The 25,627-nt window shown below is 38.6% G+C and overlaps 1 protein-coding gene across 3 annotated transcripts; it reads left to right on the forward strand.

Annotated features, from left to right (window-relative positions):
• Positions 1 to 1,930: 1,930 nt before the first annotated feature.
• Positions 1,931 to 25,405, forward strand: tapt1a (transmembrane anterior posterior transformation 1a). 3 transcript variants are annotated; one of them, XM_051072540.1, is made up of 15 exons: positions 1,931 to 2,160; positions 4,460 to 4,590; positions 7,860 to 7,978; positions 8,548 to 8,580; positions 11,681 to 11,843; positions 12,394 to 12,529; positions 13,150 to 13,247; positions 13,583 to 13,652; positions 15,313 to 15,393; positions 16,551 to 16,660; positions 16,798 to 16,857; positions 16,981 to 17,049; positions 17,262 to 17,338; positions 18,747 to 18,916; positions 24,574 to 25,405. In XM_051072540.1, the coding sequence occupies exons 2-15, from the start codon at positions 4,564 to 4,566 to the stop codon at positions 24,879 to 24,881; spliced, it is 1,521 nt and encodes a 506-aa protein (XP_050928497.1). In that variant the 5' UTR covers positions 1,931 to 2,160; positions 4,460 to 4,563; the 3' UTR covers positions 24,882 to 25,405. The 3 variants fall into 3 exon arrangements, with proteins under 3 accessions (XP_050928497.1, XP_018543154.1, XP_050928498.1); XM_051072541.1 differs by lacking the exon at positions 1,931 to 2,160 and adding an exon at positions 8,691 to 8,736 and having other exon boundaries at positions 4,462 to 4,590; XM_018687638.2 differs by lacking the exons at positions 7,860 to 7,978; positions 8,548 to 8,580.
• The last annotated feature ends 222 nt before the right edge of the window (positions 25,406 to 25,627 follow it).

Here is a 25,627-nt window from a genome sequence, read left to right on the forward strand (position 1 = left end):
ACTATTGTCTTTTCACACTGAATAGTTTGATAGGTCAATATAAAGTTCATTCTTAACCTTGGAAACAGAAGTAATCTCACCATAAGGATGACTTAGTAGCTGTTATAGAAGTTTCAGTCATATCACGCGACTTTCCTCAAGAGATGGAGTTGCCCTGTTGTCGTGAAAGTGTCATTTTTGCCTCATCCAACATGGGTGAAAAGTCCTTGAAGTGTAATTTCCATGACAACTGGATGTCTACGTGTGCTGAGGAAGATCAAGCAATACGAGTGAAAGCTCGTAATAGAATAGCCAGAGTGGGCTTTTGCTGAGATGTTTTTGGCAACTGGAAAATGTCTGTTTAACTGATCTGTTATGGATCTAGAGTAGATATCAGGGAGATCTAGTGGTTGGTGGATCTCTAGAAAGGCACAGTTTCATCTCCAGCTTCATAAAAAAAAAGGAAAGAAATCTGTCTTACTCCAGCAAACTATATGTCTAGACTGAAATTGTTGTTTTGTACTATAATTATCTTGTTCTTACTGATGTCTGCTGAAAGAAAATTATTGGAAATTACGTCCAAATATTCAGTGCATCTGTGATGAAATCTAATAGAGAATGATTCAGTGATCTAACCCAGACAACATATTTTAGCATCAGTCGCTCAGAATAATAAAGCAAAACCTTCTTTTCCAGTGCTGCCATTTTCTGCTGACATTTACTGATCATACTTAAAGACATCCATTGCACAAGGGGCAGACATAAAGTAGAGAATTTTACACCCACAGGACCCTCAATAGACCAGTATGCAGTGCAGCCACAAGACAGCCTGTGTTTTGAATATGAGGCCACAATCATACCACGTGCCAAGTATTTAAATACTGACTCACTGGGTTAATTTATATACGTTTACATTCACTTTTGATATAAGTAACTCAACACTCATGCTCCTCATTTGTTATATTTTTGAAGTTATTAAGCATTCTGGGAAATGTAGGAAACAACTACATGAAGGATATGTTAAAATATATATGTATCTTTGAAAAATATCTATGAAAATATCTTTAGAGCAGCACTTGTCTTATTCTCTAATCTGATAGTTCAGGAGTATCTTAAGGTGGTGCTTCCCATATGAATTGCAGAACACCTAAAATTGGAATTCTCTTTCAGCAAGTTAGATGAATAATTAGTAAAACCTGGAAAACGAACATACGTATGGAATCTGTGTCCTCCTCAGCAAAGTTCTCCAGATAACTGAGGAGAAATGGGCCTCCGTGCTGTTGTTGGGTAGACTTTAAATCCAGGACGATTTGATGGAACTTTGGCGACACCAAGTGGAAGAAGTGGTAGTGCAACAACACTCGATCCTGTCATGACTCTCATGGTTCTTATTCGTGTTATTTGTTCCTCTATTTCTATCTCTAGGACATTATGCTACAAAGAAACACAGAGTAAAATACTAAGCATTTTCTTTAAAAAAAAAAAAAAAAAAAAAAAGTGTATTATGTATAAAGTTCATAGAGGAACATTTTGTTGACCTTGACTTACAATGTCAAAATTAAGAAATTTATAACAATATTTATAATTTTGACTAAGTAAATCAAACTTTTGTCCCTTTATCTAATATTTTTTACTTAGTAAGTCAACGTTTTGGGTGTTTCTCACATAACTGTAACTTTTTATTTCGGAATTTTGACTTTTAAGGTCAATTTTTTGACCATGAACACTGTAATAATATAATAATATATTTCACCTCTACTTACTTTTGCTTTACGTTGTTATTTTTATGACCTGTTGAATCTATATTTATTCGTTTTTAATTAACTGTTTAATCTTCATTTATGTATTTTCAATAAACCGTTGAATCTTAATTTATTTCTTTTTAACAAACTGTTGAATCTACCTGGTAACCGTTATCGTTATGACGCTGTTTATCTTTTACCTACAATGCGATGACGTTTCATGGGGCGACGCGGCGGCCAAAGTAAAGATGGCGGACTTGTCGGGGACCGAGCTGTCAGAAGAGAAAGAAGCAGAAATTGACCTCAAGAAAAGACAGAGACGACCATGGGAAGATTTGCATAAGTCGGGCAAAATCGGTATAACTCCAGAGCTGCCAGAAACGTTGGGATTTTACGACATAAGCGCTGTCAGGAGGGAGCAACTGGGAGCTCTCAGCAGGTAACCGTCGGGTCCCCTCCGCCAGTACTGACGTCTCTACCGTTGCAGCCGATAAACGATAGACGTGTTTACTGTCTTAGTTTAGTTTTCACACCGCTTACTTCAGTACTAACACTGCAGAGACTTCATAACCAAAGCGTTTTATCGATAACAGTTATATTTAAGCTAAATAAGTTATAAATCCTCCATAATTTATTGTAAAGAGTCGAGAGCTTTCGACTCTTGTTGTTTACAGTCAGTGCTAGCTTAACTAGCTAATAGTTATTTGTTTCTTGCTCACTAAACCTGCCTGTAAAAATTAATATATGACTGAAACTAAAGAGTCATTCCTTAAAGATAGTTCCGGGTCTTCTCTCTCACAGCTAATGTGGTAATGTGAGAAGTTAGTTTCCATACTTCTTAAATGTATAAATTTGCACAACTGTAACAGTATCTAACCACACATTATTCACCCAGGTTTTCAGCTTTTAAGGTGTTGCACAACAATCTGCAACCCAACCAGGAATTACAGTTGAACCATATTGCAGCTGCAGACGTTTTTATCACACTTTAATCACCGTTTTGGTACATTACCATTAGCCACAGCAACAGACAAGACCATGTCTGTTATGTAATGTAAGTGGGACTGAAAAGAAGTTTTATTGCTCATGATATGATGATTTAAGGGCTACATTATGAAGTAAAATGTCCTTAATTTCTGATGGATTGGAGATTAAGTTTGTTGTTTCGATTAATGGATAAAATAATAACCTTGCTGCAGTGATTCCTCATCTGTCCGTATCTGGCCGGCCCTTTGGACTTTTTCATACAGTTAATAGTACAGCTGTTATAGAGAGAGTCACTAGTTTATATATTTGTTATAGAAGAAACTTAAGTTTACAGCTTAAACAATGTATTTGATTAATCTGTCAGCTAATAGAAAATTAAATGACATATATTTTTATGATCTAACCCTACTGTAGTGACTCCTCACCTGTCCATATAGTCATGTCCATGTGGACTGTGGTCAACCCTTTGGCCTTTTTTGTGTTGTTTATTGTCTAACGTAACAGACTCTGATTGGTCACAGATAACAGCACACTTAAAATTTATGACAATGTCTGAAGACTGAATAGTATGTGATTAAATATGATAAAAAATATTTGCAGTGAAACTCTGCATTGAGAATTTATCTAATCAAGAACAAGGAGAGGGTGCATGCCATATTGGGCAAACACTACTATATAAATATTGGACAGTGTAAAGTACAAATAGTAAACACACTGTTGCTGAGATAAGATGCATTTTGCACAAGAGGGAAAGTGTACAATTAAGCTTAAAATACATTACTCTATATGAGCTGACTGTTTTGTAATCCTGACATGTTTGTGCGTGCTAAATTTACTTGGTCCTATGGGATATTCTTTGCTTCAACCCCATTAACCTTGGCATGTTTCAGCTCTCTGTGTGACTTAGACTTTAACAGCAAAACTGTGGCAAGTTGAGCCAACATTATAGTGTTAGGTCAAGGGATGTTTAATGTACAGTGAACTCATCTTTGTCCGCAGTTTATGAAGCATGACATGTTTGAAAGCTTCCCACAGGTTGAAGTCAAGTGGAAAGAATTTAAAGACAGTATGGGGGCATGAAGGGTAAATTCAGACTGAAACAACCCAACAAAGCCAGCAACTTGGCTACAAAAAAAACATGCTTCCCTCTATTTATTTGTTTTGTTTAGGACTGTAAATAACCACTGTTATATTTTCAGGTAGATAGATAGATAGACACTTTATTAATCCCCACTGGGAAATTCACAGTTCCAGCAACTTTCACTATGGATTATTCTCTCATCCTCATTAATTCATTATTTCCTCTGAATTGAATTCAAAGTTACAGTGTGTTACAGGGCAGCCAACAGTACTGTAATATGACATCAGTATTACAGCAGTTATTAACTTAGCCATAGTTACATAACAGAGTCAACAATATTTTAAGTACATGCCTAAGTTAAAACACTGTCTTATCCCTTAACTTTACTCATTACAAAGGGTCTAGTTGGCCCCACTGTATTTTCACAAAGAGCTTAATTTAGCAGGTTCAGCTTTTACAAGATATATTCATGTTGCACTGAATTAAACAGTGAGCTAAAAAATACAGTTCAACCCACATTTTTTTTTATCATTCAGAGAAGTTTCCTCCTCTTTCATTTTGCAGTGTGACTGCAGTGTGAGGTTGGCGCTCTCATTGTGTTGATAGCTGTGGTTGTAATTGTTGCAGACAATGGCCTTGTGATAACATTGTTGCTCTCATGTTGTTCCAGATCCGTCGTTGACGCGTTTCATTTGCGCAGAGCTCACTAGAGGATACTTCCTGGAACACAATGAGGCAAAGTACACCGAGCGCAGGGAGAGAGTGTACACATGTATGCGTATCCCCAAGGAACTGGAGAAGGTTGGTGTATAATACAAGTCCTGACCTCAGCTGACCTCTCTGCTCTTCAGCTATCTCCATCTGTCTGCTGTCATTCTCAGCAGCACACAGGGCATGTTTACAGACCACAAAAATCAGCACATCGCTGTTTCAGACTGAGTCAGTTGAAAGATTTAGTCTCCCTGCATATTGTGCAGCACTGCTGCACTGATGACCTGATAAGTAAATTTATTAACTCTTATGTTTGTAATTAAAAATACCGAAGATTCTCCAGGTTAAAGATTTCAAGTGAGGAGTTGTTTGATTTGTTCATTCATTTAACAATTTATTAATATTTGTATTTATTAATTTGATAAATAGGGACCATACAGATAAACATTGTTAAATACAGAAAAGCAATGCAGCAGGTATATACACTTATCAGCCACAACATTAAAACCACTGACAGGTGAAGTGAACAACATTGATGACCTTGTTATACTACAGTGTTTTGCTGCGAAACCTCAGGTCCAGGTATTCATCTAGATGTTACTTTGACACATACCACCCCCCCAAACATTGTTGCAAACCAAGTTCACCCCCCACCCCCACGGCTACAGCCTACAACTACAATGGGGGGTCTACATAATATTAGGCAGGTGGTTTTAATGTTGTGGCTGATCAGTGTATGCAGGATATATTTGCATATAACATAAATTTACTAATAATTGAATTATGTAAAACAATATTATTTAAAAAACAACATTTAATTCAGTCATGACTCACTGACACCACTATATTTTTGTTGTTCCGCTCATGAACCAACAGGTGGCAGTGTTGACTCGGCTTGGATTCATCTGAGCTGTGTGCTCTTTCTAGGAATTTATCACACAGTGATACCTTTCTGTCAATCAATCGAATGCTAATTGTTGCAGCTCTTCACCTGTAATGCAGTACAATTCAATAGCACCACAAATAGCTGGGTGTATCTAATAAACTGACAACTGAGTGTGTCACTGTCCTAAAAACATGGGACGTGTACCCAAATGAGTGCACGGCAGAAAATAAATTTTATGGATTTTCTTGGTCACCTATCAGGATCTGTTCTGGTGGTGTGAATATCAATAATTAATTTAAAAAAAAAACCGTAATGTTAGCAAGTAGGGATGCACCGATACCACATTTTTTCAAGTACAAGTAGTTACATTTGAGTACTTGCCGATACCGAGTACCGATACGAGTACTTATTAATGCCATTACATTTCGTACATTTACTTGAAAACGTGATTTATTTTCATCAGATATTGTTTCATTCTCTGGCTGTAAGAAATTGCTGTGACTGACATTTGAACATAAGCTAAAAGCCCCTCATTAACAGCCAGCTGGAGGGTGTGTGCTGGAGGGTGTGTGCGACACGCGGCAGGCGCGGGAGTCCAGCATCACTCATGTCTTTGATCATGTTTTTCGCATTATCACGTGGCACAACATGAACAGAACTTTTAGGGACCTCCCATGTCTGAAGCATGTCATCAAACACACCTGCGATGACTTGGCTGGTCTGGTGTGCGAACCCCTAAATTGTTTTGCATGCATTCTTCGCGGAGTAAAATCCTCGTCAATCCACTGTGCAGTTAAACTGATGAGGGACACCGGGCTAACGCTGCTCGTCCAAATATCAGTGGTGAAGCTGAGGGCCGAAATGTCTTGCAACAGGCTGCGGATGTGCTTCTTCACAAAGTCGTGTAGCTTTGGCAACACTGTGTCAGTGATGTGGTGTCGGTTGGGAATCTCAGTACTTCTCAGCGGCTCCAATACGCTGAGAAGACGTCTAAATCCCATATTATCAACAACCGACACTGGCTGGTCATCAAGAGCAATGTACTGGGTAAGAGTATTTTCACTGCACGCAGGTTGTCTCTTGACATCTTCTCCCTCTTCTCCAGAGTTTGTTGCAAATTAATTGTTGCTGTTTGCCACTATTAGCAAACTTTGAACTCGACGTTGTGTTGGTTTTTTAGATGTTTTATCAGATTGCTTGTGTTGAAAGTACTCGCTTTCGTTCCTCCTCTTGACAACTTTCGCAGAGCATAATTTGCAGTCCGCTTTACTTCTGTCACCATCATCCACTTTGAAATACCTCCACACCGCCGACATTGCTCCTCCTTGCTCTCAATTAGCACCTGACCGCCCAACTGAACGTCAAGCTGCCGTAAAGTGGTATCGGGACACTTTTACGAATACGAGTAAGAGTACAGGAACAGGGTATCGGACCGATACCCGATGCAGGTATCGGTGCATCTCTATTAGCAAGTTAAATCTGCCTTTCTTCAACTTTTTTTTCTCTTCTCTCCCTCTCTCCATGTCGCCTCAACCTGGCGTTACCACTGTCTCCACTTCCTGTGATCGCTGTTTCAAAGTAAAAGTAGAGTCGTCTAATTGCGACAGTGCAGTTGCGGCATTAATTATCCACAAAATGTATATAGAGGAAACATTCTAGACATAAAGTTGAAATCCTACTGCACCAAGTAGTGTCTCTCTCAGAAAAAATATGTCTTAACAAGCGAGCCCATACCAGCACAGCTCCTAGTGGTTTGGTTTTTTCCTCAGGGGCAGGAGAGGAATGTGTGTAAACACGAAAGACCTCAGTGACTTTACTATGTTAAGCAGACTAAACAGCTTCTGGGTACCTGACAAGGCCCCAAGAAAAGTCACACACAGAATCCACCAATGAGAGATGAACCCTCCCACTAGCTTCCACCAATGCTCACCTCAGCGCCTTCATGTTTTTCCAGTTAGAAGTAAGAGTAGGAAGACATCAGACAGCTTAAATGTACTTCTTGTAAGATTTTCCTTTTTAAAATGCTGAGGAAATGGCTCTTGTATCGTGTATATGGGAGACTGTGAAGGTATGTCTGCTATCACAGTTGAGTTTAGGTTTAGTCTTTTAGTGTCACATGGTGGTTAGTAGCTTTCACCCATTTTTTCCTTTCGATGGAAAGGACAGAGGATGTGTTTAGAAAATTAGAGAAGTCACTTTTTCAGCCAGAAATTGTGTTTGGATGTGAAGAAACTGTTGTGATCTCTCCAGCTGTTGCTCTTGCATTTTTTACATTACTTATTTTATTTATAGGTCTTGTCCTTGTTTGACACAGAAATACTTGTTTGTCTCTCAAGATGATGAGGAAATGTGTCTGCAGGCTGTATCTTTCCCACTGGTGATCATTGTTTAAGTTGGAGATTTTGCTTACTGTATATCAATCACACTGACAGTCGTCGTTTGACTTGGAGGTGTTGCTGTTTGACTTTTCCAGCTGATGATCTTTGGCTTCTTCCTGTGTGTGGATGCCTTCCTCTACGTCTTCACCCTGCTGCCCCTCAGGGTGCTGCTGGCCCTGCTCCGCCTCCTCACCCTGCCGTGCTGTGGCTTCAGGTCAGAGCTTAAACACACACACACACACACACTCCTACCCATACACAAATAAACATCCACACCTGGATATATATATACTTAACATAAATCAGCATATATGTATTAAACAAACACGTAGGTTATTAATTTGTGGACAAAGGTAGAAGCAGATGATTTAAACAGCTCTGGTTACTTGCATGTACAGTTCAACTCTTTGCATGATTATGCAGAAAGTTTGAATTTAATAACTCTTGTGGTATTTCTATTTCGGGTAATTGAAAATTGCAAGTCAGCTTGGTCTGAGAAAGTGGTTCACAGCAGCAATGACGTCATCATTGCTGTCAAAATGGAGATCACTGAGGTCCATTTTCATCCTGCTACAGTAGTTTTCACTTTGAACACACATTAACCAAAATGTCAAGGAATTATAAGTTTAATTAAGTATGTAATATTGTACTTAAATAGCAGTGCAGTACAGCTACAATGCTTTTGCACTTGACCCCCTCTGATGAGCACTGCCTCTCCTCCCGCCCGCCTCACCCTCTCTGAGTCTGTCTGATTCTCACCCCTTGCCTTCCTCCCCCCTGCAGGGCACGCACATGCCCCTACTGCAGAAGAAGCAGGTACGCTCCCACCAGCCTGCCAGGGCTTCGTAAATGTTATCACTGTCCTGTGACCCGACCTCCACATTTATTCACCAGTCTCTCTTCATCTCCATTGTGTTAATATACAGCTTCACACTGTACATCGTGCCCCATTCTCCAAGGCAAAGCAGCCATGTTGGTTCCTCATAAGACCCGGTTTTGTTTTTGTTTTGTTTTGGGGTGTTTTTTTTTTGTTTTTGGAACTCATCCAGGGAAGGTTTGCTGAGAGTGCATGCTCATTCTCATCACTGTGTTGCTTGTCAGTGATACAGCTGCACATGCTCAATCTGCAGGACTGCCTACTAAATCAGATGTTCCACTGCTGGTCACTGAGCAGCTTTTCTGTAGCAGTTTGGAGCTCATTTCCCTTGTTTAAGGGCATCTCTCTGCAGTAATTTTAAAGGAGAGGAGAACTTAAATGCCCAGCTGCTCTACAGAAGTAAATTGGCTGTTTTCTACTCACCAGTCAGCTTCTCTAACAAGGTTTCTTGTCAGAAATTAGGCTTTCTCTTCTTTGACTGGGCCTCGCTGGATTTTGTTTTTTGTTTTAGTCCAGTCTATCAGGCTAATATGGTATGAAAGGCATGTAGTGATGGCTACTTGGGATGCAGCATATAGGTGACTGCACTCAAACATAGTGTTCACGTGTGTAATGGAGATAACGCTTATAGAATAGAGATAGTGAGGACTGCTTTGTGCAGGCTGCTATAACAGCCAGCTGCAGCAGCTTTGGATCCAAAGAGCCATCAGAATAAGATGTGTGAGGAGGTATGTTAGTGCCTTAATGAGCACTCATTTTTAATTACAACTTTATATCATTTTGTAAATTAAATAGTTAATAGTTTAATTGAAAAAATAATGTATTAATTGATAATGGAAATAATTGTAAATTGTTGCCTTAGTGTTGTTAATTTTTTTAAATGTCTGATTTAACAGTTTAAAACAAATTTTCATGTGTTATTTCAGTAGTCCCATTTTTCCCTAAATTTTCTTAAAAATCTGTCTTACACTCCTTCTCCCATCTCATTTCTCTATATTACTATGTTACTTTGTTTGACCTCAGATAGCACAGGTTTATTTATATATTTTATTTATTTATTGTTAATTACAGAAATTAAAGTCTAGAAGAATATGATGTGTAGGACTGAAGCTTATGTTGTTACTTTGGATCAACTCCTCCTTTAAACAAATTATTTCAGACCTGACCACTCGATGGAGCCATAACCTTAGTTGAAATACAACACAAGAAATCTTAACTCTCATAGGAGTGCCTTCCTTTTGTTTGGATTGCAGCCGGTTTTTGTATTTTTATCTGCATCATTTCCTTTGTCATATGTATAGATGCGAGAGAACACAATGAGGGTAAATGTTTTTTATCAAGGCTTTACCTGAATAGGTACTTAATGAATTGCAGTGTATATTCAGTGTGTACCTGTGTATTCACAGTAACATTACTATGCTTCTGAAGGCAATCATTGTCTTTATCCCTTGGACAAAAAGGCACAGATGTTCATCTCATCCTGTTTTCTTCACAGCTCTGTGCGTAGCTACACAACGACTCAGAAGACAGTGAGACATTTGATTAAGCTCATTTACACATTCCACATCTCAAACTCATTCCACCTTTTTTTCTCTCAGTTTGGAGTCGGTGTCTAAAATAGTTCAGATATTTACACCCACCTCACCCTCCATCCCCTCCATGTGAAACAAGACCTCTTTACCCCTCTCATGTTTTAAGTGTAAGGGTGAGGAGTACCCCCGCTGCACAATCAAACAACAGCAGCTAAAATGAATGAAGGTAATGATTGCTGTTAAATTAGATAAGTGTTATCCTGCCATGTCTCGTGCACTAGTAAGTTGGTCAAGAACTAGTCAGTGTGGTTTATGGTTATGTAGTGGGAGTCTATTAAGTAGTACTTAGTTCCACCTTGGCAATATTATTATTTTATCGGCCCATGTGGTGAGAAGATGAAACATATTTTTACTGCTGTGCATGGTTGTGGTGGTTGTAGACATATAGACCAGTAACTGGAAAATATGCAGGATGTGTTGGAATTAAGCTCTCTCTGGCTCTTCCCAGTTATCCCTGTCATAGTAAATACCGGTCCTATGGATTTGTCAGCCCTTCTCTTAACATGCTCCCAAGCTGCCACTGCCTTTAATTATGAAAGCTGCACGTTTGAAACACGTTATTACCCATTAAAATGTTTTGCTGTTCCTGCAGGATATGACGGCTTCAGCCTGTGTGTTTTCTTCCATTTCTTTGATCGGCCAACACCATTTGAAACATTTCTGTCCAAAATGCTGTACTGATTTAGTTTTTTTTTTTTTTTAGATATATTTTCATGTAGCCTCTCAAACAGATATGAAATTTTGTTATGCAGTCTGTTTGTGAGATAAGAGCAACAAAGATTTAATCTTACAAGAGCAGAAGCATTGAACAAAAACAGAAACATATTAAAAGGAGATAAAGCTTATGAACAAGATAACTTTTAGAATAAATGAGATAGCTTGAAAATTTCATACGGTGGGTTTTTTGTTATCACTGCCTGTTGCCTTTTCCTTCATGCAGGTTATCTAATTTTGAACAGAAATGAATTATGTACCCCTGTATCTGTTGCCCTACTGATTCCTTGCATGAAATGAACAGCAGAGACCATTCAAGGCTTTTATAACAAGCAGTTAACAGTGGTACTGGTCTGGTAGTTTATTAAATCAGGAGTCCATTCCCTATTCTCTTGGCTTCTTTGTATTAATGATGCCAAGTTTGAGATAAAATATCTGTGTTAATGTTGTATTTATGTGTTCATGCAATCATGGGCATAATTTTACTTTGGTAAAAATGTGGGTGTTTGTCAGTATACATATGCTTGTGTTATATCTTGGTGTAAACACATTTAATTGTTCACTCAATATAATGACAGGCTATTTGTTTGCATGTCACTGAGGATACATTGCACTGTGTTTGTCAGCATGCAAGTCTGCATCCAAATATGCAAAAATGTACTATGTCTCTAAGCATCAGTATTGATATCACAAGTTGACATTTTTGTGTGTGTCTGTGTGTGTGTGTGGTCAGCGGGTCACGGCTGCTGCAGCCAGCGCAGGTGTGTGATATGCTGAAGGGCCTGATCCTGGTGCTGTCCTTTTCCATGATGCATTACGTTGATTACTCCATGATGTACCACCTGATCAGGGGACAGTCTGTCATCAAACTCTACATCATCTACAACATGTTGGAGGTACCTCAAAATGTATACAGCATCGCTTCAGGCATTTACACAATATAAAAGCTATCTATTGATGCATTTTCAAGTATTCTATATGTACCAAATGTAACCGTATAATTGTGCTTAATAACTACATGTAATAATGCAGCGGCTGCCCTTGCACTTTGACAGGATGTTTACGGATTTACAGTAATAAGGGGTTTAAGGATTCTCTATATGTATGTTTCCAGTCTAGTTCAGTTACATAATACTCACCTATAGGGCTGTATCATGGTTAATGCTGCAAAATGGAAAGCAGCCTATGTACTGGGCTGTAGCTATGGTCGAGTTGTCATTTTAAGTGTAAAAAATTATGTTTTTCCTTGTCAAATGGGAATATCTGCAAGTTTTTTTTAGTAAATTAAATTGAATATCTGTGGGTTTTTGACTGTTGCACAGATAAGACAAGTAAATGAAAGATGTCATCTCGGGGTCTGGTAAATGTAATGACCATTTTTGGCTGGACCACAACAGCAAGACCAGCCCTAGAAGTGGAAATGATCTTATCTGTGCTTCCTCCCAGGTGGCAGACCGCCTCTTCTCCTCCTTTGGTCAAGACATCCTGGATGCTCTCTACTGGACGGCCACAGAACCCAAAGAAAGGAAAAGAGATAGTATAGGAGTCATTCCTCACTTCTTCATGGCTGTCTTTTATGTTTGTATCCTTCAAATCTGTAGCAACATATCAGGGAGAGTGAGTCCTAAATGGCAGGGTTTGGAGGTTTTTGTGAATCTCTTTCTTCTCTAACTTCCACATTTTATTTTAGAAAGCCTCATGTAGTGCTCATATTTAACTATTTTTTGTTAGCTTTGTGAGCACTTTATGGTCACTGGATAAGATAAGTACAGATTTTTAAGTGCGGCATAACTTGGCTGATAGACACCAGAATTAACTTTGTTTTGATTTTCTTCTGGCTAGACAGAAACACTCTGACTAAAAGGCAAAAATTGATAGATTTGTTCTTGTCTAGAGCAAGGATAATGACCTACAGGTGTAAACAGAGCCTTAGTCAAGTTCAGTGCAATGTAACTTATGTTGAGTTTCCCTGAACTTGTTTCTCTTGTTCCTGCAATTATAACGAATACTTTGTGAATATACTGTTGAGATTATTAGGTTTACATTACCACACTCCTCCCAATGGTCACAGGAGCTGTTTGGTTAGGAGGTTGCCTGTCTAACAGTTAAAGTTGCATTGCTTGTAATATGTTTTATTGGAGTGGTATTCTTCATCAACTTGATTTTTTAAATGAGTTATTTCCCTGAGTGGCTGTCTCTCAGTCCTCCATGCCATCCTCATCATGGTCCAAGCCTCTACCCTCAATGTCGCCTTCAACTCCCACAACAAGTCCCTGCTCACCATTATGATGTCCAACAACGTCAGTACACATACACACACATCACATACACACACACACACACACACACACACATATATATATACAACCTAAGATATTATAGTACACAACAAGCTGCTAGATGTGATTGCTTAGGCAGCTTTATTCTTGCACAAACTAAATATGTGCACATGTGCTCACAAATTTTACTTAAATTATGTTCATGCAGATGTGTCCCAGAAAGATTCAACTCGCTGCTTTGGTCATGAAATGTAGCTGCGACATTATAGTAGTTGTATGTATAGATGTATTTTCTGTATCATAAATCTATCTAACTTAATTTCCTCTTTTGTGTTTCTGTGGTCTTTCAAACACAGTTTGTGGAGATCAAAGGAAGTGTGTTCAAGAAATTTGAGAAGAACAACTTATTCCAAATGTCCAACAGTGGTAAGATAATCAATGTCACATTCTTTTGCTTCTTTTACTTTTTTTTTCTTATGAGATTTTCTGCTTAGAATTTACACTTGCTAAATTGAATACACAGACAGTGTCTCACCGGCTCCAGGATACAAAAAGGAGCAGTTCGTTTAAAGAATATGTTTTTGTGCAGTACATTCTGGATCCTCGTCTTCTTCAGCTCTGTCAGCAGCTGTCTCACAAGGGTGACAGTCTCTTAATCACATTTAAACTGTCAGGAAAATTGCGATTAAAAGGGTGTAATTTGACAGGTGTAATGTACATCCTGTAACAGTTTATATCTGGTATTATTAGGTTGGATTTGGGGTAGAAGACATGTCTCCGTCCATGTCCATCTATTGCCAATGTTTTAGTGTTACAATACCACTATTCTGATTTCAGTACTAATACACTAAAGTGATTTGATTGGAAAAAGTCCCTTATCTATCTGCATGGAAGAATGATCTTCAGTTGAACGTCTCTGCAGAGGATGAAAAAAATACATTATATACCTTGAGCATTTAGCGTGTAAGGGTCAAGTTCAAAAGTTAGAAAGTAACTTCTATTGTGTTGGACAGATGTGTGACTGTACTTGACTCTGGATAAGATAATTAGCATCAAAGTGTAATAGAAAACCTTAAAAATGGGGAACTATTTAAGGCCTAATTCATCATCTTTACACAGAAACCTTTTATGAATCTAGCTATTTAGCTTTGTAAGAAGAGTACAGTCATTTCTATAGGATTAAATATATTGTGCATTTCCTCTTACATCCCCAGAGGCAGAGTGTTTTTATTTCAGTCACTCTAATTGTATTCTAATGACAGCAGAAGACAATAAGCCTTAATCAGCTGCCATTTCCCTCTCACTATTCACCCACATCTTGGATCATTGCCTGTTTGTGGAGCTGAGCTTAGTCATAACTAGCATGGTAATATCAGTGCAGATAATGGTATGCTAAACATCTGCAGCTGTGTCTTTATATCACACTAAATTGATGTTTATAGTATGCAGCACTGTCTAAAATTAAAGCAACTGTAACCGTTCAGTTATTTTACTGCATATTTTCTAGCAAAGTACTGCACAATGAAACTGACAGATCTGACAAATTTAAAAATTAATTCACACCTTCACCACCTGTTTTAACTCTGTTAAAAGTCTCATATCTCAAAGTCTCACATCCATGATGAGTATTTAACAGTATCAGCAGGTCTTGAAAAGTAAGTCTTAAAAAAAAGGCCTTAGGCCTTAGAAAATATTAAGTGGTCTTAAATTTACTTTACAAACTTTTAAATATTTTCTCGTCTGCTTAGCTAAAAAAAAAATAATGAGCTTAAATTGACATATTTAATTGATTAATCTATCCATCAATTTTCTGTTCCTTATCCAGGTCCTGGTTGCATCAATTTAATTAATTATATCATTAGGAATTATTTTTATACAGTGTTGGAAAGTACTGCAGTCTTTGTGGCATTACAAAGATTTCTAAAAGCTTGGCGGACCATACAGAAACTCTAATTAGAATAGGAATACAGGTAAATGCAGTTGTGTCCCGAATTAAGATGTAGTCTATACTAATCACATTTTCTCAGTCAGGTTGTTTCAGAGTCGAGAGACTGTAATTGCAAAATTTGATTATTTTCCCCTGCAGATATCAAAGAGCGGTTCACCAGCTACGTTCTCCTGCTCATCGTCTGCCTCAGGAATATGGAGCAGTTTTCATGGAACCCAGGTAATTATCTGTTTTCTATCAAACTGCTATTGCATAGATTTTTTTAAAATATTACAATAAACAAATGTCAGGCTACCCCAGGTTTAGTTTCAAATCATAACACAAGAGTCGGTGCTTGTCATGGAGTAACAATTCAGACAGGCTCCTTTCCTGCTGTTTTGAATGACCCAATGCAACACCTTGGGGAGTTTTACCTCCTGCAGAACCTCAGTGAATGAGACAGAGCAAAGTGAGGGACGAGAGCTGGGCCTCTCTGTGTGACAGCTCTCTGAATAACAGTCAGCTCCTCCTGACAGTCTCAAAGCCAGAAACACAGTAGATGACAGATGTGGCCTGTCAGCTGAAATCATAACACTGATGAACTAATACTAGCAGAGCTACAGCCTTCTGTTGCTAAAGAGTTATACAAATCACAAGTCTCCAGTAATTTACTTATCTTTCTTGCTGCATTCGTGGTGCCTTCACTTCTTTGTTTACATTATGCAGCAGAAACAAAGCACCTGCTCTCGGCTAATTACCTACTAAACACTTCATGATAGTTAAAATAGATGAAATGAGAGCCAAAGCTGTTTTGCTCATTAAGCATATAAGAAATGTATACAAGTATGGCAACCTGTAGTAAAATATTAGATTTCCGTCATTTTGTATAGACACTGTGCTGGCAATATTAGAAACAACCCCCTCACTTTTTTGCACACTTAATTTGGCATAGATGTAATTTTAAATGGATCAAATTACCCATGACTCTATACTCAGCAACCTATCTTTGTAAACTTTAAAGTTGATATTGCAAACTTGTTGGCAAACACTTGCTTATTTACACATCCAGCAATCAAGGACTAACATTATCATTCACTGGAGCTGTGTTCACAACCACCTGGCAAATCCAAATCTAATATCCTCTCTCCTTTTAACTCTGTTCTTTACCAACTCCTGAGGGAAATATCTACCTCTAAATGTTCTACCGTATCTGTGTGCTGTTTGATGCTGAGCAGGTAGTGTACAGTGAGGTTTTTTACAGCAAACAGCTGCCTGCTGCGGCCAAAAACAAGCGAGCAGTGAGTTGCTGAGTATGTGCACTCTCTCAGGGAAAGATTTATTGCATAGATTACAGTCTTTTTGTAGCATAAAGTTTTTTGTGTGCTCTCTCTCTTCAGACCACCTGTGGGTGTTGTTCCCTGATGTCTTTATGGTCGTCACCTCTGAAGTTGCTGTTGACATTATTAAACATGCTTTCATCACAAAGTTCAACGACATCACTGCAGACGTAAGGAGCAAACCTGATGCTCATTATTTCTAAAATAGTCACATCCATTAAGAACTTGTCACATACGCTGCAGTACATGTATAATGCTGTATGTTGTCTGTTGTTTTTTCCTCATACTCCTTCTTTGCCTCCTCCAGGTGTACAGTGAATACAGAGCCAGTTTGGCCTTTGATCTCGTCAGCAGTCGACAGAAAAATGTAAGCAACTCCCTCTTTTTCATATCACCATGATTATACTCACATAAACAGCTCTGAGCCTACGCAGCTAATCAATGCGGTTTTGTTGAGTGCTGTTATCTGTGCTTGTCTGTCCCTGTGTAGGCTTGTACTGACTACAGTGACTCAGTGGCCCGGAGGATGGGCTTCATCCCTCTGCCTTTGGCTGTTCTGGTAAGAGAGGCTGCAGTCTGTTGCTATTCGGGAAATAAATACCAGAAGATTTAGTCACTGGCACATGAACATTAGCCAGAACTTCCTACAAACTTAAATGCCACCTGCTGAGAAAAGCTGCTTGCTGGTTCTCACTTTTGTTCAAATTAGATTTTTCATCATATTATCAAAGTCATAATTTCAATGTATTCTTCTTTTTAATTTTTTAACAGCTTATCCGAGTGGTGATGAGTTCGGTGAAGGTACAGGGAGCACTATCATACACTTGTGTGTTCCTCTTTTATCTCGGGTAAGTCTTTAGTTTTGTATTACTAATTTTACAACAGGATTTTGTTGTAGATTCCCCTGCCCAGCATTCAGAATTGAGAGAACTTTTAAGCCTCATATTACTGTGCTTGTTACACTGAACATGACATTTTCATTTTATATGTGCTGCAGATATTTTAATCAGACTGAAGTTCAAGAGAAGATTTAAAAGCTAAAACTGATTTAGGTTGTCTAAGTTGTTCATGCACATTAATATAGTGATAAGATATGCACTTATTCCCATCCTTTAACCACTGAAATGCAGGTTAAAGTCTATATCTCCATATTTTTTAATCCCAACATTGTATTAATTTATAGATAAACAAATATTCAAATGTTTGAATTTTTTGTTTAATTAGAGTGGATCACATATGCACAGAGACTCATGTTCACTATTCAGACATGCTTCCAGAGTCTCTTGAATGCACACTAACACATGCAGGCGCTGTCATAAACACACATTCAGATTCAGAGACGTACACAGTTACATAAGCATTAACACTGTGGCCTCACATTCTCCCTGCGCTGAGCTGCTGATAGCCTTGCTCATTCTCATTTGCTGGATCCCATCGGGCCCGTACCATTGAAGAGTTTCCCTCAGGGTGAAGAATACAATGTTGTCATCTCTAGTGCCATCTCTGGCCTTCCCCACCCCCTGATTTAAAAATAGCTCTGGCTTCACCAGAACGCTCTGCCTTGGCAAAGATTCAGCCACGCTGACACGCTCTCAGTCCGAAAACACCCTGTCACAGCAAGCAGTGGTCCACAGACCCAAATGTGTCCGTCTCTCTCTCATCACAGTGTCAGAGTCTGGGCCTTATAGCAAAGCCCAGAAACGCAGAAGGACGATGCACATCAACATCTTGGTGTCAGTGGTGGGATGTGAACAGTCACGACTGAAACCAGATGGTAGAGGAGATTCATTATAGCTGAGGCCCAGCTTGAGACAGCTCTGTGATAACTCTGTTACATCTCAGCCCTGAATAACAGCTCTTCAGTTATGACTAAAAGATAATCCTGTGTTTTGATCCAAATCTACCAAACTTTATAGCTTGGTGCTGAATCCATCAATCAAATTAGTGAAAAAGTAAAAAACGCAGGATGAAAATTGAGAATTTTATTTCACTCCAATAATTGCTGAAGACATCTTAACAATATTAAGCGTCTTTGAGTGCTATATAAATAAAGTGTATTTTTTATTATTATATTTAATCAAAGCATGTTGTAAGCATGTTGAACATTACTTATTGATTGTTCAATTAAATTTTGTTGCCCTAGATAAGATCTGATAATGCTTTGTCAAAGTTTTATTTATTTATTTGTTTGTTTAAGTTATAAGTATATATAAGTTAGAAATGTGACCCTCTAACTGCAGCCTTCTCCCTCTGTAGGCTGGTTACACTTAAAGTGTTGAACAGCATTGTGCTCCTGGGGAAGTCATGTGTTTACGTCAAGAGAGCCAACATGGAGGACAAACTGTTCGAGAGGCCGTCTACCGCTCCATCCTCCTCTGCAAAGAGCCCCAGCAAAGCTGACCAGGCTGGCTGTCCCACACCTTCAGGTGAAGCACAGACAACTCTCCCTCTACACAGTTTACCAATATTAGAACCAGTAACAGAAATTCAGAAATTAATTAATTTTAAACTAGTGTTAAACTATAATTCACCTATATATTTTTCATGTTTTGGTCACACTATACTTTGACTGGTTTCAATGCTGAAATAAAAGTGTTTTTAAAAAAAAAAAAAAAAAAACTCTAATAGAATTGAAATTATAAGGCGTAATCATAATCATTGCTGTTGAACATAGTGGTGCATTCAGCAGCTGAAGATTTTCCTCAGGAGGTGGTGATGACCAAAAACAGAGCTAAAAACATTTGTCATATGGAATGAATGACAATGAATGTCAATGAATGCCAGTCTTGCTCCATAACTTCTGTTATTGCACGTTTAAGTTACCATATGTCACCATATTTAAGATCTGTTCATCGCTATACTGAGAGCAAAATATCAGTTGGTCAGTTGATTTTTGGAGAAGAGGAGCACCCAGGTTGACCCAGTTATAGAGGGGGAGTGTTCCCAGTCTCTTTACATAATTATTCTAACATCTCAGCTTGATAACACTCTGTCCCTCCCACTGATTATACTGTGTGGACCAACCAGGGCTCTCACAATCAAGCAAAACCAGAACAAGTCCTTTTAATATTAACATTTCAGGTCTTTATAGTTACTGTATTTGGATTGGATTTATTACCCTCTTCTTTGTTCTAGTTAGAACTCTAATGATAACCATAGCTTTTTGCGTCTAGTTACTTTTTTGATATAATACACTGTGAAGAGAGCTATTTTGAATAAATACTAATCTTATCCTCCAAAAATCCAACAGTAAGTGTTGGCACATTTGACAGAATTTCATTGTCATTTCTTATGTTCATCATGAAAAAGTCAGGAAGTTTGTAGGAGCCCCCATACAGTGAGAACACAACAGTTATTTTGGATCTAAAAAAAAAAAAAAAAGAAAATGCTGCATAGATATATTCCAGTTTTATTTATATGTTTGCAGCTATTTATTGTGCAACCAGTGATAGTATACTGTATCAAAGGTATCTATTTTGAATCAAAGTTTTTAATTACAAAACATTGGCTTAAAATATTTTACATTTGTAACATTTGTACAATTTTATCTTATTTGGGAGAAATGAAATGTGTATGAGTCCAAAAACAGCCTGCTTCTGCTTCTCAGGAATAGATATCTAGTAAATGAGACGTCCTGGGATTTAATTCCTCATAAATAATGTTGCATGTTATTCTGCCTCCTACTCACTTGCTGATTTTTCTTGTCTCTCTGCACTTTGTCTCCCAGTGATCTTCAAAAACAAGTGCACAAAGGAAACAAAGCACAGTTGTTGTTTATATCTAACAAAAACGCTGATAGTAATAATTTACATACTATTTGAATGCTGCTTTCCAAATCCTGTTTGTCCATTGTATTCACTGTAATTTCTAAAGCAACGCTATGTTTACCAACTTGCCCCGCCTCAGAGAAGACTCACGTATGTTTGTAGTAACATTTTTAGGCATTTAGCTGACACTTTGATTTACATTTTAGGCATTTAGCTGACACTTGTATCCAGACAGATTTGTCAGCAGGTGGAGGCTCAGTGTCCAGCTTCAGGCAGCTGGTGGAAACATCCTGTGTCTGGTGGAGCAGAAATCAAACCTGTGACCTTTTGGTTGTAGAGAGGTCTCTCTAAATATCAGGTTCAATCTCATCAGATGTTGAGTTTGATTCAGCCAAAACAACTTTAGTATGCACTAAGTAACTCCTCACCAAAGGAAATTTTAAGGCTCTTTTAAAATAGTCAACCTAATGCTCATCATTTGCATAATGCTTGCAACTCTGGGTAATGTCACGTAGTCTTGCGGGTAAGGCTGCACCGTTATCAATAATCCGCCAAGTATTTCCTTGAGTAATCATTTTGTAGTTGTCATAGTTGGCAATAACTTTCTGTCAGTCGACTAATCGATTAATCTGCTAATTGCTTCTGCTTTACTTGTGTACATTTTATGATGACTTTAAATTATGGTGATGTGGCATATTTGGCATTTTGAAGTTTTGACCTTTGAGTGTAGCACTTATATCAGGCAATGTTTCAAAATGTATCATCCCTCCAAAATTGTACCAGCAGCACTTGTGATTGTTATCTTAATACAATTAATCAGTTACTCTTTTCTAAGGATATATTAGCTCTGTGTACACGGCCCTCGTGGATGATTTGAGCCTTTTCAGTGACAGAAATGGAGTCCATAAAGTTGTGGTGATTCAGCTTTGTGTTGTTGGTGATAAAGCTAAATTATTCATTAGTCAATCAATTAGTCAATGGAAAGAAAATTAACTGGAACCTATTTTGATAAGCAATTAATTATTTAAACCATTTTTCAAGCACAAATGTAAAAAGGACCTGGGTCTGAGGATTTGCTGTCTTATGTAGTATTTTGAATATTTCAGGTGTATAATTTTTAGTTAGACTAAACAAGACATTTAATGATAGCATCCTTTCAACATTTTTTTCCTATATTTAAATAAGCTATATGTAAGTTTTTGCCGTTGCTACATAACCAACATTAGCATTAACTGCTGCTTACGTACCAGTCTTGAAGGTGGTGAGTTGATCCATCAAACTTCATTCCTTGACTACGCCAAGAGCTGTCTCCAGTGATGGAAAGCAATGCTAGTGTTTTGTTTCTAGTTCTATCACTTTCATGAACTGAAGTTAGCATGCAAACCAGCTTGCCCCTCTCGTCACTTTCCAATAGTGACTCACTGTAGCATCCAGGCACTGCTCAGAGGGCGTATTATAGCCTCTTGTATTGTAAACGCATCGACTGCTTAAGCTCTTGGCAAGTGACCATCACCACTACCCACTCCTGGCAAGAAACCAACCTTTGGCTGCAGAAAAAACAACACAAATAGCGGCTGTAATTGTTGAAAGTGCACACAACACAGTGAGAGACAGATAGAGGACTATGGCATTGAGCAAAGGTCAATGGCCAGAATTAAATGGTGGACGTCGTGGTTGAGTGGTATTCACCTTAACCAGTACCACAGCACCCATTAATAAATTAATCTTAGAAATGATCTGCAGGTTAATTGATAATGAAAATAGTTGTTAGTTGAAGTTGGAGCTTTTGGTGATAAAACAAAAAGACAAACCCTCTTTCCTACAATTAAATATTTCCATTATGATTCATGTAAATATCTTGACAAACTGTCAAACAGGCCTTGTACTTTAAGTGACAGACACACACAATCAGACACACGTTTGGAGGTGGCAGTATCTCTCTGTCATCCACAGCCAAAATCCCTGCAGATCTTTTTCTCCCCTGTATACCACAGACCTGCCTGCTGCGCTGAGCCAGGAGCTTTCATATGACAAAGATCCTGATGGTGCATCATGTCATATCAAACATCAAAGCTCCTGCCAGCCGCTTGTGTTTCAAATGAATCTGGTTTCTCAGAAGGCTTAAGGCGTCATTCTCCAACATATAGAGTGTAATAATAACTACTTTGAGGTGGAGGGAAATTTATGTGAGTCTTCTGCCTCCCACACGTTTAACTGCTGGGATTTGAACCAGTGATTTCAGATGCCATACTCACTTTTCAAATTTTAAACTACTCTGGTCTGTGCCTCGGGCTTCACCTGCTGCTCCAGTGGATTCACTGCACAATTATGTTCATCTGCATGTCTTTGTCTTTACAATGATCTGGATTCACATAACACTAAGATACACCATCTGTCTATACTGCATGTTTTTCTCTGTAGGGCAGAGAGGGGTAATGAGCAGTTTTGCATCAGCCATTTCAAACCATATGGTGGTTAACTTTTATTAAAGCTCACATATCTTCCAGAGAAGAAGTGGGAAACTCATTTGTGTGTGAATGCGTGTTCGGGCGAATGTGTGTAGTTTTGTAATGTAAACACTTGAGGACTCTATACTATTTACACATGTAAATAGTAAATCCCGGTACAGAAAGGCCAGTTATAAATAGAGAAATAACAAAGAAATAAAAGAATATTGTAAATAAAAATCTTAACTTCAACTAATTACTGATGACTAATTTTACTCTCCTTTTATCTCTGCCTCTGATTTAGGATTTGACCCAGGAATCAATTTTACTGTGATAGTGACCCACTCAAAAGGCAAAAGTATCATGTAGTCTGATTCCAGGACAAGATGATAAAATAAACCTGATGGAACAAAATAAATACATAAATCATAGAGAAAGTCAGACAGGTGTGTGCTCCATTAATACATATACCATATTATAAATTCTTGGTTGATTGAAGTTACAGTATCGTACCAAAACCTCACATTTTCTAATATTCTCTTGGCCTGTAATGTCTGTCTTCATGGCTGCTATCATATCTGAAATCTTTTTTAATGCCTTACTCACACACACACACATACATATATATATATACACACACACACACTCTATATGCTGGGTGTGTTGCATTCGTTCTGTAAAGTGTCTGTTCAGCTGTGTCTACAGTAAGAACTGAGGTTTGTTGTAGCCAGATAGCCTGGGGCCTGGCGCTAGTCTCTGTGGACAGACTTGTTAATATCCAACTCTGCTTCGCTCAATTCTCTCTGATATGATGAATTATTCTGTTTGGTTGATTTTCCTAATGTAATGTACTCTATGTGCTCAAAGTTAAAAGGCTTTGCGGTGTTTTCTCTTAACATAATGCAGTGGATTGTGATAGAAACCAGCTGTGCTACTCTACGTTTAGTGTCGGCTTCCTTTTCTGGCTACATTTCATTGTTTTCCTTCTGTGCTGCTTTGAAAGTGAGCAGTCAGGTGGGTGTAGGATGTCTGGCTTGTGGACCCAGCAGGTTGAATAACTCCCTGTCACTCAACCCAGAAGAACTCTGGTCCTTCTGTTACAGGCTGAAAATTGCTGCTTGAAGACAGCACATTACCCTCTTCCATACTCTATCTTCTGTCTCCTCTTGCTCTAAATTATCTGATAGAAACCTCTTCTATTAAATGTAGAGAACAGGATTGGAACATAACAAGTTCTGAGCAAATTTTTTGTTGTTGTAGTTGCTTGACTCTGAATAGATAAAACAATGAATCAAAAAACTAAAAGCTGATTAATCAGTAATGACTGGTATCTCTGGTTAAAGCCCTAATCCAATTTAATACTAGAGTTTCATCTGTTGTGTGTGTTAAACTATGGTTTGACATTTTGGAATATGCTGATTTGCTGTCTTCCTAAGATTGAGACAACCTATCTGTGTTGAGTACAGAGCTCACACTAAGAATTGATTAGCATAGCTTAGCATAAAGAGTGGAAACAAGGCAACAGCTAGCCTAGCTCACTTCAGAGTTCAAAACTTCACCTAGCTTCACCACCTCTAAAGCTCACTAATATCAAGTTAAACTAACTTAGTTAGGTAGATTTAAGTGCTGTTAACTTACTGTGGGATTTTGGACAGAACCAGGCTAGCTGTTTCCCCCTGCCAGTTTACTCTTAAGAACTAAAAGAACCAGGTTTCTCTGTGTCACATCCTGACTATAATCAAATCAGGGATACTCATGTCCATGTAAACAAACTCATTGTGTTAGGAGCCCATTTGTCACACTGTCAATTGAAAAAGCCATACAAACAAAAATTCACTTTAGTTAACTTTTTCCCACTACTCTTTACAGGTGAAGCCAAAGTGGAGCAGATCCCTGCCGCACCCTGCAGCCCACTATCCTCCTCCTCTTTCTCTTCCGTGACCACCCAGCCGACTCCCAGAACTGATTTGTTTCCTCCCCCGCCCACCGATGTCTCTCCTGTTGCACCAGCAAGCCGTCCTCCAACTCCACCACCTGAACCTGAACAACCTGCAGCCTCACTCCCCAAAGAAGAGGAGGAAGAGGCGCAAGCAGCCTCTGAATTGAAGCACAGGACTCCCAAAAAAGACCTGCTGGAGATTGATCGTTTCACAATCTGTGGTAACCGCATTGACTGACCAGCAGCAGCTGCTGATGTAGCGATTAACCACTCAGGAAAGATGGAGAGCAAAGACCTCTCAGCCCGGCTCTCCTGGCCAACAGCAGCAGAAAGCTGAGTATTTATTAAAGTCAGTGGCAACATAGTAAGTTATTGTGAACAGGGACACAGTGTGAGACGATCCTGCTGTTGCTGAAGCCTGAAGCCGAGAAGTTTGACAAAGAAAACTTCAGCAGGAGTTTACAGCAGGAGACAGACAGTGTGAGTGTGGCAGCCCAGTTGTCAGGATGAACTGACATGTGGAGGTGTGTGTGTGTGTGTGTGTGTGTGTGTGTGTGTGTGTCAGTGTGTGTGGAGGTGTTAGGATAGTTCCGTATTCAGAGTGAGAGCGTGTGATACAGAGTATGTGTGAGCACACAAGCACTTCCTGTATGAGCTGCACTGGGACCAGAAGGAGAGAAGTTTCTCAGTTCGCTCAGCAGCCAGAAAACAGAAAAAACTTCCAAACTCTTACATTAAAGGTAACACCTGAGTCATTTTTAACTGCATCAAGTGTTTCCTTTTTCATCTTTTTTTCCAGAGCAGCAATGTTCTAAATCAGACTTACAGAGGTTATTCAACCAATTCAACCAAGACATTTAGATCTGGAAATAGTTAAAATGTGGAAAGGTTTCTAAGAGGTTCTTTCAACAAGGAGCTTCAAGTCAGTGGTTCCCAGCCTGAGGTTCAGGTCCCCAAAAAGATAAATTTGGTCAGGCATGAAAG

The sequence above is a fragment of the Lates calcarifer genome, linkage group LG8 (assembly GCF_001640805.2).
Source record: "Lates calcarifer isolate ASB-BC8 linkage group LG8, TLL_Latcal_v3, whole genome shotgun sequence".
Lineage (NCBI taxonomy): Eukaryota > Metazoa > Chordata > Actinopteri > Centropomidae > Lates > Lates calcarifer.

Excerpts from the sequence above, each read along its gene's own strand:
- tapt1a (XM_051072540.1), top strand. The coding sequence starts at position 4,564 with ATGCGTATCCCCAAGGAACTGGAGAAG. Across the intron at positions 7,979-8,547 it reads CTGCCGTGCTGTGGCTTCAG|GGCACGCACATGCCCCTACT; the intron begins GTCAGAGCTTAA and ends TCCCCCCTGCAG. Across the intron at positions 18,917-24,573 it reads TGGCTGTCCCACACCTTCAG|GTGAAGCCAAAGTGGAGCAG; the intron begins GTGAAGCACAGA and ends TACTCTTTACAG.